Source organism: Sinocyclocheilus rhinocerous, unplaced genomic scaffold (assembly GCF_001515625.1).
Source record: "Sinocyclocheilus rhinocerous isolate Xijiao unplaced genomic scaffold, SAMN03320098_v1.1 scaffold263, whole genome shotgun sequence".
In the NCBI taxonomy this organism is placed as follows: Eukaryota; Metazoa; Chordata; class Actinopteri; order Cypriniformes; family Cyprinidae; genus Sinocyclocheilus; species Sinocyclocheilus rhinocerous.
Window position 1 is genome coordinate 633,469 of NW_015645086.1, and position 19,167 is coordinate 652,635.

A 19,167-nucleotide genomic window follows, 5' to 3' on the forward strand; every position below is an offset into this window, starting at 1 on the left:
GTTCGTTGTAGTTTTTGAAAAGTGATTTCTGTTAAATAAAATATCTCCTTTTGAAGTGGACTTTGAGCTTTGTAACTTCGCAGATCTTTTTTATGCTCAAACAGCAACATTACAGACTAACTAAAGTTGAAAAAGTGAAAAAGCATAATAGGACCCCTTTAAAAAAATTAGCAATAATTAATAAATAAGTCTTAATTATTTTATACAGAAAAACATAAAACTACATAGAAAATCTGTCAATTACAAATACAGTTGAGCTGTCATTATACAAAAACATTTCACTGCAGAATGCCATGATTAACCCATCAGAATCTTTTTTTTTTGGTCTAATAAATGTTATACATCTCTTTCATCCTGTACTTTGTTAACTTGTATGTGTATGTATGTCAAAGTGAGATATCGTGTTCAATCATCAGATCATCAGATCAGATCATCTTGCTTTTCATGTAATGATCCATTGTTTCTTCCCATTTGAGTCATCTGTTGTCTGAAAGGCTCTACTGGCTCTTTTCTGGAAGTTCAGTTGAGGATGAACTCTCGCTGTGTACCATAAGTGCCCACTAGGCCAAGAATTCAGTCCTCAACAACAGATAGCGGCACGCATCCTGCCCTGGGCTTTCAGCCAATAAGAACACAGAGCAAACCTGTGAGCCGACCCAAAGCAGAGCAGCCGAGCGAATCAGAGCACTGGCATTGACTATCACAGCGGTATACAACACCCCGTAAAATTATTCTCAAAGAAAAGAGTGGACCAACCAATAATAACCATTGCTTCATACAATAATGCATTCATCACTTTCAATCATGCAGCAGACATTGCTAATAGAGCACAGACCATCCTGCCAATGATCCATTACTCACAAGACAAAGAAACATTTATTACCAAAAGAATGCAGGCCAAAATAGAGAATTAGCCAAACACAAGGAGCATGCTTTATGTTCCTCCTCGTTAAACTGTCAGTAAAGAAAATCTAATGCTAAATTCATGTGCTCCCTGTCCACCCTCAAACCCACCCACCCGAGCTGACATTTACACAGAGAGAGTCAACAGATCGGTCCGAGCGAAGGGCTCTCAGCTCCTGCTGTAACACACATAGAGCTTTGACTACAGCAAAGCTCTGCACCTCAAGTTAAACGAAAGTGTCAACATTAAGAGTTCTGCCCCAAGCCAAATTAAGTACAATTAATGATCCCATTTTTCCCCAATTAGCAACTTCTTACAGAACTCACACTAATGTCCCTCACTGCAGCTAAAATCGCCAAAAACGAACAATTTCAAATCCAAATGGCGTACATCTGTGGTCAGAGACATGTGACTTAAATTCTATATTAATCAATACAGGCTTACGCACTATATTACTTGGCAGAAGAATGGCTTATTTAGGTTATTATTATTATTAGTGTTGAATTCTAAGGCAAGCAACATTATTTTTATTAGGAATAATACCTCAAACCCTGCGATTTGTCACCAAACTGTTTTTTGCCCAGTGAAACAAGCTAGAATATCCCCCAAAATCCCATAGACCTACAATGAAAGAAGGACCTGAGTCATATTTAGGGACCACAACATCATAGAGATTTAGAGGTGGGATCTTTTCACTTAGGCCAGTAAATAACCACCTAGCAACCACCGAGAACACCTTAGCAACCACCTAGCATTGCCTAATAGCACATAGCAATGCTTTAACAACCACTCAGATTCACTTTATCAACCACATATCAATTCTCTGGTAGCACCCAGACCACCCTAGCAGTATCTTTTCTTCAGTTTCATAATGCATAACAACACAACACAATTCACAGCCACTGGTTGCATTTCCAACAAATTTGATATGTGTCATACTTAGAGTATCTACAGCTCATTTTAAAGCCCACTTGGTATCTACTCAACATCCTGAAAGTTTCTAAAATGATCAGTTATCTCTCACCTCTCTGGCCTTCTCCATCTCCGCTTGCAGGACCTGCTTGGCCACCTCCAGATCCTGTAGCTTCACCCTCAGCTCCTCGTTCTCCTGCTCCAGACGAGATCTCTTCTTCTCCACAGCATCCAGCTCATTGTGCAGACGGATGGACACGTCTTTTGCCACCTAAAACAATGACAACAGTTTTTATGAGGGGAGCATTAAAAATATTCTTTGAAAAAAGGTATTCTGTGAGCTGCCTACAAAGACAAGCTTAGTGAAAAATAATACAAGATGGTGAACAAGGCAAGAGAAAAATATATATGTATTTTAATATTACAGAAATGGTAATAAACATAATTCATTCAATGCTGATAAATACAGAAAAAATGTTCAGTGTACTGTTAAATACTGGTTAAAAATATTGCACACTGTAGTAATTAATCCTATCATAAAATGCTTCCTCTTTTTTCACTTTTAGCTTTGCCAGTGAAAAGTACTGAAGATGGTTGGTTCATAAGTCTATGATTCATGTCTCCCTGAAGGTAGAGGAAAGCTCATTAAAAGTGGTTGATCATAAAGCTGCAGTAACTTCTTAAGGAGGCAATTATCTGTGTTGGGCAAACAAAGACAGAGAATCCAAACCCATCTCTACTCTACCACATACACGCACACTGGTGTTTGGAGCATTTTAGCAACACAAGACCATTTTTCATTACTGACAATGTTGGTATGTTTCTATAGGGTACATACAGTATAAAGGAAGGATGTAGGTTTGTGTGAGAGGAATGAGGAAAAGAGAGATCTGCAGTCACTGAATGGGGTAAATGGGGATTGTGAAGGGCTAAGAGGAGAAGCACAGTCCCTGTTTGTGAGCGAGCGTTTTCTCCTCTCTGCGTGTCTGAACCACAGCCAAGGCGCAGCTGGGTACCCACAATGCTCCTCTGTACCAACACCATGCTCTAATTCATATCAGATCCCTCCATTTCTCATTCTTTCCTTTTCTTTATCTCACCAACAGCCTCTCTGCCTTGTTTCATCGATCTTCAGTTTCTCTTTGTCAGGAGCTATAAACACCTTTGTTTATCTGTCAATGCTGTGGAAGAAACTAACTAAAAGCAGCAAAATTACTAACTTAACCACATTTTCAGTAGTTACAGTAGTTGTTTTCGAATCAGCTTAACAACACTTCCAGTACAAGCTATTTTCCCCAAAATGTTGTGCTGTGGTATGATAAAATGGTGTTTGCTGTTTTGATGTTGCAGTATATTGGACATGCAATATTAGTCACATTAAAAACATTTTTACAGTAAAAAAAATGTTCTGTGCATATATGGTACACTACATTATCTTTGAAAATTATATTTAGAATATAAAGGCTACTAATACTAGAACTAGTACTAAGTACTATACTGTTTATAATATTATTAACCCCTTAACTGTCACCCCATTTTTTAAAAATAGGCATGAAAATGCACTATCCAAACTTAAATTGTTGTAATTTATGAACACTTTGGAATACAGACCTAAGGTTGGTCTCTTTTTAAAGAAGACAATCAGCAGATTATGGCAGTATCAAAGTATCAAAAAGTTATAGAAGTTTAAATTTATTGTAAAGAAAATACACTGTACTAATTTTATTATATTTTATATATAATAAATATTTTACATAACAGGTTTTACTCTAAAATTGCTATAAAATTTAAGCCTTCTGTCTAAATATGGTATGTTCCAAATTTGAAGTTGATCTGAAAAAAATTGAGGTTTCTGTGAGTTTTTATTTAGGCCGTTATACCACAAGCAGCCACCAGGTGCCATCCAAACTCCATTGAATTTTTTTATGCATTTTTCTGTAACATATGTTGAAATTTCTCTGCCAATATTGCTTCTATCACAAAATAAAATGGAATCCTGAGACTCAGACCTTTCCAATTGATATGTTTTTGTCAAGATTATAAAAAGTTTTGATTGTAAAAGACCGTAATACATTTTGTAATATGGCACTTGACACCGCCCACTAAGGGGGAGGAGATCGCCAAAACATTTAGGGGTCATATGATGTTGCTAAATTATTTTATATAATTATTTTGTGTATTTGGTGTAATGAAATGTGTTTATGCGGTTTAAGGTTAAAAAAACACATTATTTTCCACATACTGTACATTATTGTTTCTCCTCTATGCCCCGCCTTTCTGAAATGCATCGATTTTTACAAAGCTCATCAGTCTGAAAAGCAAGGTGTGCTGTGATTGGCCAGCTATCCAGTGCATTATGATTGGCCGAATACCTCAAGCATGAGACGGAAATGATACGCCCCTCACCATATTGTGATGATGCCCTGTCAGGCCGGAGCGATGATTCAAAAACATGAAAACCCATTATAAACGAGCATCGTTTCGTTGCAGATTCGTTGCATCCAGTGGGGACATAATTACGGCTTATAAGTGAGGAACAGCCGGCGGGCTTGCGACAACCACATGTGACGACCCCGGGCTGGACTCCGCTTCGTCCACGGTGAAAGCCGATCCGGCTATCCACAGCGCGAAGTTGATGTATTTCCTCAGCGACCAGCACAGATCAGCTCTAGGCATGACGAAGCAGATATCTGTGTCCATTTTTGGAAGACCAAACAAAGTAGTTTCGCATTCACAACAAAACAGCGTCACACACGGCGGCCTAGAGTGAGCGAAGGCCAGGGGCTAGAGTGAGGAATGGCCGAAGGGCTAGAGTGAGCGAAGGCCAGGGGCTAGAGTGAGGAACAGCCGGAGGGCTAGAGTGAGCAGAGGCTGGGGGCTAGAGTGAGGAACGGCCGCAGGGTTAGCGTGAGCAGAGGCGGCGGGCTTGAGAACGGCGCGGCCGGAAAAATTGGAAAAATTGAAATCGCATCATATGACCCCTTTAAAGTACCATTTCCATGGTAATGCAATGGTTGATTTCAAAATGGTTTTCAGTGGATGAATCTTGGGCTTCTTAGCTTTCAAACGATATATAATTTATGATGATTACTAAAACACTTGATAGAGAAAAAGGACAACAAAAAAAAGAGCGCCAAGCGTCCCACAGGTGGGACGGTGACAGTTAAAACTACCGTTTTATAAGTAAAAATATTAACTATTTATTGACATATTGACTATTTACTGATAAACAATAATAGGATATTCCCAGGAGTCTATGTGTGACCCATATCATTTATTTGCTTCCTATTTTTGTTATTAATTATGCAATTTTGTATTTTAGTTTTAGTTCATGTTTATTGCATTATAAGTGTCATTTAAGTTACTCTGATGGTGTTTTGTCACAGCTCCTAAAAAAACCTTTTTAATGAACTGTAAACATTTTTAAATATCTATATGCTGTTAAATATCCAATACTATTTTTGATTATTTATTAAAATATCACAGACATATTCAGGTATTAACTGTAAAATATACAGTTATCAAAACACCATCATTAAATCCTGAAACATTTTTATTTACTGTTTTTTACAATAAAGTTCCAGCAACCACAGCTTTTAGTTTTTTAATGTAACTACAAGAGTTTTTATATAGTATGAGTCTTTCATGATATAGTATAAAATGTGTTTCTAAACCACAGGCCCAGGGTTTTATGGTAAGTGTGTGTCTGTATTGTCACACAAAAGCTTATCAGAGCTCCATAAGTGTCTGTTGGTCCCAGATTATTTGCATTCACTCCTCCCTCCATTCTCTCTGGACGCCACCCACCTGCCTTTGTCTGACAATAATGTCACGGCCTGTTGTCATTTTTACATGCAAAAGGAGACAGACACCTCTAGATCCACAGGGAAAGGGGTAGTGAAGCACTGCAATGTTATGCATGAGTGTGTGTGTGTTTAGGTGCTTTGTTGTCCACCCCTAACACCACAACCTGATGTGGAAAAAGCTGCCATATCTGAGCAAACGCAGAAATCAAAGGAGTGTAATGACCCATCAAAGACCAATAATGGCTCACTTGCATATGGCCATGACTGTTTGTCAGCAGAACTTGGTCACACATGTAAATGGCTCTGTGGAATCTGTTTGCCTTTGGGTTTGATTATGTGTGTGTGTCGCTCCTCTCTGATCCTGCTTTTCAGGATTGCTCCGCCTCTCTGCTGTGCAAACGGTCGTTTTAAATGACTTCCCTCCAGATCTGTATCTGGTTGCATCTGCGGGACAGCAGCCCGGGCACATTCACACTATAAACTCAACCTTACCCTGCTTAGAAAAAAAAACAAGCTGCCCTTTGTTTAACCTCTAAGCACACATGCAGCTCAGATGAGCCATATGAAGACAGTCCAAGGGCACCAGATACTGTTGTGTTGAAAGAAACCCATTAACACAGTTTCACTACATTTTTAAATGGACTGACACTTTAAATGCAGCTTCCAGCCATATGTCACTTGAGTGCATTTTACAAATCCTGCCTTTGCAGCTCACACGCGAGTAATAGAGTCAACATAAAATGGCATTTGGAAACCCTTTTACTTACATAATGTGATGCATTTCTGAGTGAAATGGGATATTCAGTGAGATAAAATGTAGGGCAAGTAAATGGAGACTTTAGCCTAAGTCTCCTGCTTCTCAATTTTTTATTCTAGAAAAGAGACCCTAGTTATCTCAAATGTGCCACCTCTAGAGTTTCATCTCAGCTTAGGATCTGGTTTTTAAAGCAGGGCTTTGTCTTGCTCCGTAGCTGTTTGACGTGTGAATGCAGCACATGGCTGATTATGCATGTGCACTCCTCACATAGATGATAATGCGACTCGAGTCACTCGACCGCAAGTGGACCAAGCCAGCTACACAATGAGGAGGTATTCATTACTATGTGTCTCTTTCTCTCTCCTCTTATCTCCAGGATGCTGCTGCTAAGCTGATAGAACAGGCGAGGGCTAAAATGACCAAACCGTATTTTCCTTGCTTATCATCATCTGTCACCCTCACTTCCTCTTTATTATTCTCATTTTGACCAGAGAATTATTTTTTCTGCTCAGGGATTGCTCTTTTACGGCTCAGGAGACTCAATGCAGGTCTCATTATGAAGTATACTTCAGTTGTTCAATTTTGTGCATATGCTAGGTTATACATACAGTGCATGTGGCATAAATTTCATCATCAGCACAGTAAGTTTTTAACCGTGTGTTCTCTGTACGGTCATCTTGCATATGCACTTTGGCGCTAATCGAGTGCTGCAGCAATGATGTATTTTTGTGGGTTTTACAAAAACCCTATAGGATTGCCATTGGATTATTGCAGAAAATAAGCTCAAAGGGTTACGATATTTACACGTTTTGATCATCGTGATAATCTTCACAAATGAGCACAACTTATACGAATTCTGAAGCCTTAATACAATCACCAAAAATAAAAAGCTAAACAAAGGTTTGAAACAAACCACACCATGGTCACATGACGTCAACGTCACCATCACTCTTTTCTTAGCAAATCTGAACATAGTTTGAGACATTGTTGAGATCTGTTATGAAACTCTTTCAGAAGAATATTTTGAGAAGCAGGAGACTTCAACATCTGCATCCTCCTTTAGGAGTGGGATAGCAAAAACTGAAATTTTCATGGCATTCCATTTTAGATATCTACCAACAAGCAAAAACAGGCACTAGATTATAATACGAGTGATTCAGTTTTGACGCACTAGTTTATCAGAACTTCCTGATTTTTGCTTCCTACATCTGTAATCATTCTCTCTGTTTCTCAGCTGTTGTTTTGCATGAGCACATGGCTGGAGAAGCTCAGATGGATAACTCCAAACCCAGTTTCATAAGCCACAGCAGCTGGTGAGAAGGTGTGGAGCTGTTTTCCGTCCTTCCCTTGACAGATCTGGGAGACGTTGCTCTCACTGGATGAGAAATGAGGCCAGTGCTTCAGAGAGCAGGAAATGGTGCAGGGATCTTACAAACATTCAGATCCTCCATCAACCCTTTTCACCCCCACCCCCTCCTGACCATGACATCATCCCCTCCCCCTTCATCCCGAGAGACCAGAGAGAGATGGGAAGAAGTCAAACTCGTATAGAGTCCAGGGAGGAAAATATTTGTTTTGCACAGCCTCTTGGTCAGAATATCACTGACCTCTGAATGGGGTTCATTCATAAGGAAAGTACCGAACAATAACTGATACGTGGGTCATGTGCTTTAACATCTGAGCCCCAAAAAGTTCACAGAAATCAAGGGTTTTACTTAACATAAAACATTATGGCCAGATTGACTGATCAGCAGATATTCTGTCATTCTGAGGTAATGAATTAGAATCTTCAGAATTCAAAACAAATGTTTCATTTGTCATCATTAATTTGTATCATTTTAAATTTATGTTAATTACATGGCTCTCTTGAATACTTGATTGCAGTTGGTTATTTGTATCATTCTGGGGCAATACATTTCCTAAAGATCTCCCCCAGATCTTTCTTTTCACATAATATAATATGTTCAACTCATATTAGCATGTCATGTCCAATTATTTATATTCTTGGTAAGTAAGCCAGATAATAAGCAGTCAGCTGGTCATTATTGCAAAAAAAAAAAAGGGTGATCACGGTCCCTTTCAGTTAGTTCTAGGCTACCTGTATATAAAATTTCTGCTACAAAATAAAAATAGTTCATAACAATCAGCCTAGCAACAAGACAAATTTTTAAACAATTTTCTGAGATCATTTTCACTATAGTTGATAACATTCGCAAGATGGCAGCATTTGTGTTTGTATGAAAAAAGGGAGAGTGTCTGTGGTGTGAAACGAAAGACATAAAAGTCAGATGAGCGGTTTGCTAAACAGCATTGCCATGGACGACAGTGAATATTGAAAAGACATTAACCTCTAATCTTACCTTAACACTGTAGCATGTTACACAACCAAACAGAGGACTATCTGGCTAAATATATGCACTATTACATTTCTTTATACTTTTACCTTACTTGTTATTGTCTACATTATTTAATGTATGTTTAAATAATGTATAAAACAAGGGAGAGTGTCTGTGGTGTGAAACGAAAGACATAAAAGTCAGATGAGCGGTTTGCTAAACAGCACTGCCATGGACGACAGTGAATATTGAAAAGACATTAACCTCTAATCTTACCTTAACACTGTAGCATGTTACACAACCAAACAGAGGACTATCTGGCTAAATATATGCACTATTACATTTCTTTATACTTTTACCTTACTTGTTATTGTCTACATTATTTAATGTATGTTTAAATAAATATGTTAAGAAAGTTTTATTACAAGCACTGTTTAAATGTTTATATTACAACAACTAATTGTAGTAGAAATATAATTATATTACAAGTTGATATAAAAACTGCCTTTTGTGCAATTTAAATATGGCTTTTTTTATTCTTTATTTAGTTTTTATCAGACTGTTAATTATCAAATTAACTTAATTAATTAATTGATTATTAAATAACGTTTTTTCAGTTTCGTTTTTCAGCTAATTGAACATTTTGGTGCATCACTATTTCAGGACTGGTGCATCACTACTTCAAGTACTGATTGTTGCACTAGTTATCTTCATAACCCTGTAAGGCTTCAAGAAAATCTGACTTAGCACTTAGATCTGCACTATGCTTTGATGCTGTGCTAAGCTGAATGTAAAGAAACAATGTCCGTCCTCCTTAAAGCCTAGTGTGCCTGTCACAGCGATAGCAATGGAGTATTTCAACCAGTTGAATGCACAAGCGCTGTGAAGATCAGTGTAATCTGACCTGGCTGTGCCGGTAGTGTGGAGAGACAATTGACCCTGTGTTAGGAGACTCCTGTCAGCAGTTAAAGAATTCAGCAGAGGCTGAGATGTTTTTTTTTTTTTCCTGCAGACACCATCCCCTTCCTGTGTTTCACGCCACATCGATTGTGTGCTGCAGCCTCTGATCCTTAACAGCTGTGTCCTGAGTAGTAAAACTTAAGTATGTGACAATGTAAAACTTGTTAAAGACCAACACATTCAGTCTCAGTAGCACAAAGAGCCGCAGCATTTGCTTGGCAGAGGAACTCACTCTCCGTCCTTTTCCTCCCTCTGTTACTGTATACAAATCAGCCATGTAAAAGAGGAATACAGACAGCGAGGCAGTGCTGACAGGAATGACATCATGGTTATTTCTCTTCTCACTGACAGACCAGAGAAAGGAAGTATTGTGTCCTCCTCAGCCATGTGAGACAGTTGCCTGTGTGGTGCATAACATGCTGCCTAAAGCATGATCTTACAGTCTACAGACGCAGACGTTTACATCACTGGATATTTCATGAGATTAACTCCATTCAGAGAGTCCCTCTGAATGAAGGGACCCTCTGACCCTCTGAAAATAAGTACATTTTAGCATACTTTCAAAAGAGTAATTATTACAGAAATAATCTAATTTAAAAGAATATACTTGGTTACGGATTGAATGTACTGTGTTCAGACACTTAACTGCATGTTATTTACAATTACATTCAAATGTATTATAGTTGACATTTATATTACTGTAAATGCAATTAGTTGAATTTAAGAGTGTTTTTGACCCACTCTATATGTAATTTCATAATTATCCTGTTGTCTTTGAAATATGGTTAAAGTGTGTTGCTGCATATACTGACAAGCAATTTTGGTAAACTAAAATATACTTTTATGTCATTTCATGTATTTGTAAATACACATTTGCATTTTGCAATGAAGTTGCAATTTAGTGCATTTAAAATATATTAACTTCAACTGTAATATCTAATAACACACTACATTTAAAAGGACAATCAGGTATTTTACATGTGATTTACTATGTTAGCCAAAACATCAAAATAAGTCTACTTCTTTAAAGCATGACAAAAGTGTATTAAAACAATGATTTAAAATGTACTCTAAAGTAAAATTTTGAGATGATTACAAAGTGCACTTTTAAGCGTTTTAAGAAACAACCATGAAAGTGTACTTTCCTTAAGTACACTTAAATGGCCTTTTATTTCATTAAAATTATATTATCTGCAAACACAGTTTCTTAAAAAGATGCTTTTAAGATTTAAAGTACACATTTAATACAATTAAGCACACTTCATTTTCACAAAGTGTAGTTTGAGTCAAACTCAACTGAGCAAGCAATCACTTGCAGCTAACAGAATATGTTTGGTGGCTTTCATTTGTAATAAATAACACCTTCACTCCAACTGAATTACTAAATCGCACAGTAACTCGCTCTAACCTTGACGTCTAGCTCCAGTGTTCGGATAAGCTCCCCGTCCACTTGTCCGGTCTGGGCCACGCGGATGCTGCGTCTCTCTGCCTTCTTGAGGCGGTACTGCAGGATGCGGCAGGTCTTGTTGGCTTGATCCAGCTGCTGTCTGAGCTCCTGGAGCTGATAAACATCCTCCTCCATGTACATGTCCCTCATCTCTAGCATCTCAGAGCGAAGCTCCTCCATCTCGTCCTGACATTCAAACACACACAATCCATCCTTTTAGAAATGACTAGCAAGGTTTTTCAAAAAACTTCTTAGACATTTTAGTTACACCTAGACCATGGCATGATCTATCCAGGGCTGCCACTGGTGCCACCTCAAAGAAAATGCACAAGATGCTCCTGACCCAGGATCAAGAGCAGCGTGAAAAGCCATTTGAGATGCTACCAATATCTGCATCAAATGTATTATGCAGCATTATGATTTTCCTCGAGACCGTTTTACTACAGAGTTTACATAATAGCGCCCTGTTTTGTAAGAAAGCAGTTTTGCTCTAAACCCAAATAAACTATTTATACCTCAAATGGGTAAAAAATGCATGCCGCTTTCAGAGGCTGATAAGATGCAGTGGGCCACCGCGTGCTGTCACACATTTCCAGTGAATATAGGTCAACTACTGCAGCGCGCGTCACGTGCTCAACGCGCGGAAAAACAATGGAGTGAAAAGTGGGCGCGGGCGCAGCGGACTGACTGACTTGACTGCTGCAGCATCTGTACAAACAGCTGCATTATTCAAGCAACGCGCGGCAAGAGCAACTAGCCACTAGCCTTTTTAACGCTTTTATATTAGGCATGGCAAATGAACTAGATTTTGTCCCGTCATGGTCTTGTGATAATTTATGAAAACCGAGATTACAAAAGAATCACTGTTTATCTCTTACATATGACTCATAGTAATTCTGGAGAAATGACAAACCCATATGATAGTAAACAAGGATCTTAAATACATGCCTTGCAACATGAATGAATGCAGTGTTTCTAGTTTCAGGAACATAGACATTTCATTTAGATAATGTTATATGGCACAAATACAGTATTATACTGGTTACCCTGCAAAAATGTACTATTGCGACTGGTTTCCACCAGAAAATTATAGTTACTACAGTTATTTTGACTAATTACATGGTAAAACATATTTTCATCATCATAAAACGTCTTGTTTCCATCTCACAACAAATTCTGTAATTTCTACTTGGTGTTATGAGGTTCTTAACTTAATTTTCCTGATTCCATAATTAATTTCTAAGTGGGCTAAAGTGTAATTAATGTACCACTTTAATTTTTGAAATGCAAGAATCTAGCATTTTCATTTTGAGTGGGTTTCATTTTATAGTGTAGCCTAATAATAATCATAAGCATAAAAAAGATTCTGAATATTTTCCTTTTCTGAAGCCTCTTATACTAATATTGCATTACAGTTTTACTGTTGTGACTCTAACTGTACACCTTGGAAAAAATTTAAAAGTTATTTAAAGGCTCAGCAAAGAACCTCCCTTTTCATCAAGTGCCATTTTGTTTATGTTTGGTTCTTTGGCTGGTTATTTTGGAGGATTTCATGTAGCATTATATGTTCTTGTGATCAGTAGGTTCTTGGCTGTTTAGGTGGTTTCTGAAGAACTAGACAATAACATCAAGTTGAGCCTTAACCTGAATGTAGCAACTAAGATATTTTGGTGGAAACTGTGGTTGCCATTGTGCTATACGGCAAAGGCACTGCTTTGATTTTACAATAATAGTTATATATATATATATATATATATATATATAAATCATTATGTTACCTTTAAATAATCATTCTCCGACCTGATTTCCTCTATTTCCCTGATTAATTCCTCATGCATCCCGTCCATTAATTCCTCAGTCAGGTCCGAAAACGCCAAGGACGTGCTGGCGGGCATCCTGCTGTCGAACGAGGTGAGCGAGCGCTCGTCGCCGGGAGAGACGCTCCCCTCTGCGGTCTCCATTCCCAGCGAGAGCCGGTCTTTCTCCAGGCTGGTCTTGGTTTGACCACTCTTGTCCAACAGTCCATGTTCCGCTGCCGCTTTCTCGCCGTCGATCCCCCCGCGGCTGCTGGTCTCGGTGTCGCTGCTGAGCGCATCTGTGGAGACTTTATTCTCCTCGGAGGCGCAGTCGGAGAGCTCGGAACTGCTGTCGGTGGGTGAGAGTTTCCCCGGAGCGCAGCCGGAGTCGTTGCTTAAATCATCCGATCCGATGCTGGCGTCCGAAACTTTTCTCCGGCCGCTTTTATTAGACTTCACGCTGCTCTTCTGAGCACCGGGCGCGGACAGCGCGGGTTTGCCGGTCGGTTTACTCTTCTCTGGTTTTGTCTCCTTCCCGGTTACCGGGCTCCGTCTGGACACGCGGCCGCCTAAATATATGGCCCCTGGTTTAACGCTCAGCGTCGGAGTGCCGATACCGCCGCGAATTTTAGTGAGGGACCACCCGGGCACATCCTTGGGTCTTGCTGGAGACGGTGCCCGGGGTATTTTCTTTTTCTCGGTAACTTGTAGCGGCCGCGCGGGCTGATGTTGTGACGGCTGCGGCTGCTCTTGTTCGCCGGTGCTGCTCTCCATTTTCTGCTTTTGCCTCTTCTCCTTCGACGAGACAAAATGCGTCGGGGAACCGGTGTCAACCTTTGTCAGATTCCAGATTTTCAAATAGTTGTATCTCAGTCAAATATTGTCCTATCCTAACAAACCATACATCAATGGAAAGCTTATTCAGCTTTCAGATAATTTATAAATCTCAATTTAAAAAAATGGACCCTTATGACTGGTTTTGTGGTCCAGGGTCACATACATTTTGGTTCTTGGCTGTTTAAAGCACCAACACATAGATGATTTCTAAAGAACTAGACAATAACATCATGTTGAACCTGAAACAATGTGGCAAGATATTTTGGTGGAAACTGTGGTTGCCATGGTGCAAATTTTATATAACAATAAAAAAATAGAATCATTATGTTACCTTTAAATAATCATTCTCCGACCTGATTTCCTCTATTTCCCTGATTAATTCCTCATGCATCCCGTCCATTAATTCCTCAGTCAGGTCCGAAAACGCCAAGGACGTGCTGGCGGGCATCCTGCTGTCGAACGAGGTGAGCGAGCGCTCGTCGCCGGGAGAGACGCTCCCCTCTGCGGTCTCCATTCCCAGCGAGAGCCGGTCTTTCTCCAGGCTGGTCTTGGTTTGACCACTCTTGTCCAACAGTCCATGTTCCGCTGCCGCTTTCTCGCCGTCGATCCCCCCGCGGCTGCTGGTCTCGGTGTCGCTGCTGAGCGCATCTGTGGAGACTTTATTCTCCTCGGAGGCGCAGTCGGAGAGCTCGGAACTGCTGTCGGTGGGTGAGAGTTTCCCCGGAGCGCAGCCGGAGTCCTTGCTTAAATCATCCGATCCGATGCTGGCGTCCGAAACTTTTCTCCGGCCGCTTTTATTAGACTTCACGCTGCTCTTCTGAGCACCGGGCGCGGACAGCGCGGGTTTGCCGGTCGGTTTACTCTTCTCTGGTTTTGTCTCCTTCCCGGTTACCGGGCTCCGTCTGGACACGCGGCCGCCTAAATATATGGCCCCTGGTTTAACGCTCAGCGTCGGAGTGCCGATACCGCCGCGAATTTTAGTGAGGGACCACCCGGGCACATCCTTGGGTCTTGCTGGAGACGGTGCCCGGGGTATTTTCTTTTTCTCGGTAACTTGTAGCGGCCGCGCGGGCTGATGTTGTGACGGCTGCGGCTGCTCTTGTTCGCCGGTGCTGCTCTCCATTTTCTGCTTTTGCCTCTTCTCCTTCGACGAGACAAAATGCGTCGGGGAACCGGTGTCAACCTTTGTCTTGGTCATTCATTCCGTTTACAAGACCCGAATATAGCTGAAATGTACCTCCTCTCCCCAAACACAGTAGTTGAACTAGAAAACGCTTCACACCAGATCAGCCGACATCAAACCCGTTGGAAATCCAAACGAAAATGTGATTGCTTGGTTTGAGATGCTTCTACTTTCTTTTATTTACCACGTCTGCAAGATATTCCCCCGTGTGAGTCCTCAGTTTTGAAATGCGGCAGCTGCTCTGCTGAGTGTCGGCTGGAGGTTAGTTGGGTTTCTTTCTCTCCGCCCAGATAGCGGCTCTGACCGTGACGAATGGATCTGTGGAGAGCCTCGCACGCAGAGCACTACTGCCACCAAGACACGGTACATCAAGCCTTCATTCTAAAGTAGGGTTTGGAATTGACAGCCGGTTCTTATTCAGAACCTGTTCTATTCGAAAAATACCGACATCGAATGATTTTCGATTGCTTTTTCGATATACCGTACTAAAACAGTCTGCCAGCATCTTGCAGTAGTGTGAACAATTCATTTGCGGTAGCCTACCTATTCACTGATTCTCCAGCGCGAAACATAGCCTACTCCGACCAATCTATTCCGATTCCTGAACGAATGATTTTAATGAGTCGACTCTTTTAAATATCATATAGGCTAAGACATGTAGTTGTAAGATACAACTCGACCAGTGTATTCCCAAACGACTGACTTATAGTCGGCTCTGAAAACATTCAGAGCAAAACATACAGTTCGATTCCCTAACTAATGGCTTTTTTGAGCTGTTTCTTTTTAATGAATCATTAACATTCAGCGTGACAATTTTATTCCGATTCGCGAACGAATGGCTCTTATGAGTCGGATCTTTTAAGTGAATCACATAAACAACATACAGGGGTCATGCCCAAAAGCATCGTTAGCTAACATTCAGCGCCTCAAGTGTTGGCCGATTCCCGAACGAATGACTCGTGTGAGCCGAATCTTTTAAGTGAACCATAAACTTGCAGGAGAGTGTAGTCCGACTTTTATGAGCCATCTCTTTTTAATGAACCTTTTTAATGATTTAATGAATCTAGAAATAAAAGTAGGCTAGTATTCATTTGAGTTTTATAAAACTTTAAAAGTAATGATTCTTTTAATCTTTAATTGTTTTATATCTCCATAACACAGTCTGCTTTGTCTTTCTTTTTAGCTTCAGTTATTTGTCTATGTTGGCTGATCCAGAAGAAACCAGGGTTAGCTGTCATATTTTTGACGTCAGTCAATATTTCTTGTAGGTTAACTTTTAAAAAACAGTTAATGTATCCAGTCTTCTTGGCTACAAAAAAAGCTATTGATACATCATTACTGTCTAAAAAAAAAAGATAATTAACAGCCTATTTAACACATTAACTTTTGACCCCAGTATATTGGTTTTGTTAGTTGTTGTCAGTTTAGTGAACATTGATTTTTGATGAACACCGCTTTTTTGAAATATGAAAGACTTGAAAAAATCTTACTCTATATTATTTTTATTAGCAAAAATGTTGGATGTATGTATCCCAGTGTTGTTTTATTATATTTATGTGTTTACACAGCTATTACAAAATATGTAATACTTTTATAGTGCTATAATATTATATAATAATTGTATAGTAATTTTTGTTTGGATGACAGAATTCACAAATAGTCCTAATTTAAGACAACTTTGAACTAAGTGTTTGAAGACAAGCAGTTGTATCACTGGATTTGTGGCAGAAACCTTTATAGTTACTTGATGATAAATACAGTTTTCTGTGAATATACTCCCTGCTGCAGTGGAATGGGAGCACAGGTCACATGCGCCATAATTAGTCTGTAATGATGGATTTATTCAGAGATTGTCCTTCTGGCCGAACACTAGTGCCTCATTAAGGTCCCCTTCTGGGACCCTGACAAAGGTGGTGCTCCCCGAACTTCACATAAGCACATAGTTAATGGGTTTACCCACGAGAACACCCTGCTGGAGACAGGACAGAGAAACTGGTTGCTATCTGTGCTAACTCAGCCATTCTCAATGCCACATGAAAGAAGGGGATTTGTCCCAATCCTCCAGAGTCTTTGAGACCGAGACAGATCAATGGGAGGCTTCACTTAATCTGTTATTGATTTACACAGAGGAACAAGCCTTTTATTCATCCACAGGTGATGCATTCCTGTGTATGTGCAGTGTTTTCCTTTTATGCAAGGTATTGTACTTAGTTTTATTTATCAAATAGTGCAATCCAGCACACACAAAACTGCAAGAAAGGCAAAACTGGCATTGTATATCAGAAATAAAAATAACACGTGCTGATGGCATTACTTGCTAAAAACTACTCTAAAACATATTTAAAGTAATGATAAATTAGACTTTTTGAATGGAGTCCTCTGGTCTCCATGTAATGATTGTGGTGGCGACAATGACAAAAGTGGGTTCATAAATCCTTTTTGGTCTTGTCTGATGAGAAATACATCTTGTGGGCTATACATGTACATAGTTTGACTTAAGGATTACTTTAAGAAAAAAACAAGATTTATTAAGTTTATTATTTTTAATTTAATTTAATTAATAAATGAAGCAAGCAAGCATACATTTGAGTAGCAGAAAACACGGGGAAATTGAAGAAAAAGCCCATATCATCACCACAGTGTCTCCAATTTTCCTATATTTTTCTATATCACTCACCACTAAGGAAAAGGTCACCAATAGGCACTTTGGATGAATTAAATAAAACGAATAAAATAGAAAATTAAATAAGATAAAAAAATGAAATAAATCTCCTATTTTTTAATTTATAGGTATATTTCTCATAAAATAATTTTGTATTGATTAATTGTATTAAAGCAAGTTGTAAAATACACCTGTGTTTTTGTGATAATTCTTATGTATGTTAGATAAACCATCTAGATCTAACTATCTAATGTAAAATTAATTTAGCATGATTATTATTAGCATAATAATAAAGTGATCAGAGAAATATTTTTATAATGTATGTTTTAAAGAAATGTGGTTGCAACACTGTTGCCTATTTTTATGCTAGCAATCAGCATAAATCAGGGTATTACACTTTATTTAAATAGGCTATGTGTGGCATTTTTTGGGAATGGGGTTTCAGAAATTCAAACCTCACATAAAAGGAACAGAAAATAAAGCATCTCGTATAACTTTTTAATTAAATTTAACTTGTTAATCAGTATTTTCCGAGTTTAAGCATCTAATTTCTATGAGATTTCCATGACCATTTGTTAAATAAAACATAAAAATAATAATTGTTGCAACTTTTGTAGAGTTTCAGGCCCTATTTAATACCATCTTTTTCTCCCATAAGCTTTACATTTGTATGATAGATGTGTAGAACAAAGTTTCTGTGTTGTTCATGGGATAAAATATATATGGGTTCTAATAAAAACAAGTTTCTTATTTGTATGTCATAAAGTAGACATTAATGCTAATTTGAACAAACCTTTGGTGTGTTTACAGCAATTGTATCTTGACAAGGGTGGATATTACAACATCTGTCAGAGACAGGAGTTCAAAACAAATCATTTGACAGATGTTTTGTGTGTTCATTTAACCACTCCTGCCACCTAATGGTCACATTAAGCAAGCACAACACTGTTATCACTTCCAAGGTTAAAAAGCAAGAGGATAAAAAATAAAACCTGGACAAAGAAATTACTCTTGCCTGATACCATAAAATGTATTGTATATATTATGCCAATATTGACTCACATTTGCTTCCAGTTTTCCCGTTACTCTTGTCTGACCGTGATATAAAGATGTGCTTTACACATACGGAGTCAAACTCATGCATCAGTGATGAGAGGGCAGTTCTTTCTGTGCAAGCAGAAACAAAGCCATGTTTTACAGGGTCAGTGGGTGTAATTGGTGTGTGTAATGCTGGATGAAAGAGTCCTTTTTACTGGAGTTGTGCTCAAGTCTCACTCTTTAGTCCTGTGAGATCTGTTGGAATAACAGTGCAGGAGTAATTGTACCCTGATGGTGTACAAAACGGCAGGATGGTTTTTGATGAAAAGTTAATAATTTGCCTAAACCACTGTGGTTTATTGCTGAGAGCTGACTGGCTGTTCTGTTCTGGATGGGTGAATATGTGGCTCTAGGATCTGGACAGCACAAATTTATCTCATAGCTGGATAACAGTTGCATCATATTGTATATTTTAACCATCGAGGCCAATATGTCAGAGTGACATCTGTTTTCAACCTTTCAGGGTTCT

The 19,167-nt window shown here is 39.0% G+C and overlaps 1 protein-coding gene across 2 annotated transcripts in view; it reads right to left on the reverse strand.

The window, feature by feature from the left end:
• The window catches only part of LOC107705691 (protein SOGA1-like), a 49,980-nt gene extending 34,772 nt beyond the window's left edge, over positions 1-15,208 (reverse strand). For both annotated transcript variants that reach the window (XM_016509091.1, XM_016509090.1), the window contains exons 1-3: positions 14,087-15,208; positions 11,084-11,308; positions 1,929-2,087 (exon numbers count right to left, since the gene is read on the reverse strand). In XM_016509091.1, coding sequence (XP_016364577.1) covers positions 1,929-2,087; positions 11,084-11,308; positions 14,087-14,953 — 1,251 coding nt within the window. In that variant the 5' untranslated portion in view covers positions 14,954-15,208. The remainder of the gene's footprint in view (positions 1-1,928; positions 2,088-11,083; positions 11,309-14,086) is intronic.
• Positions 15,209-19,167: the final 3,959 nt, after the last annotated feature.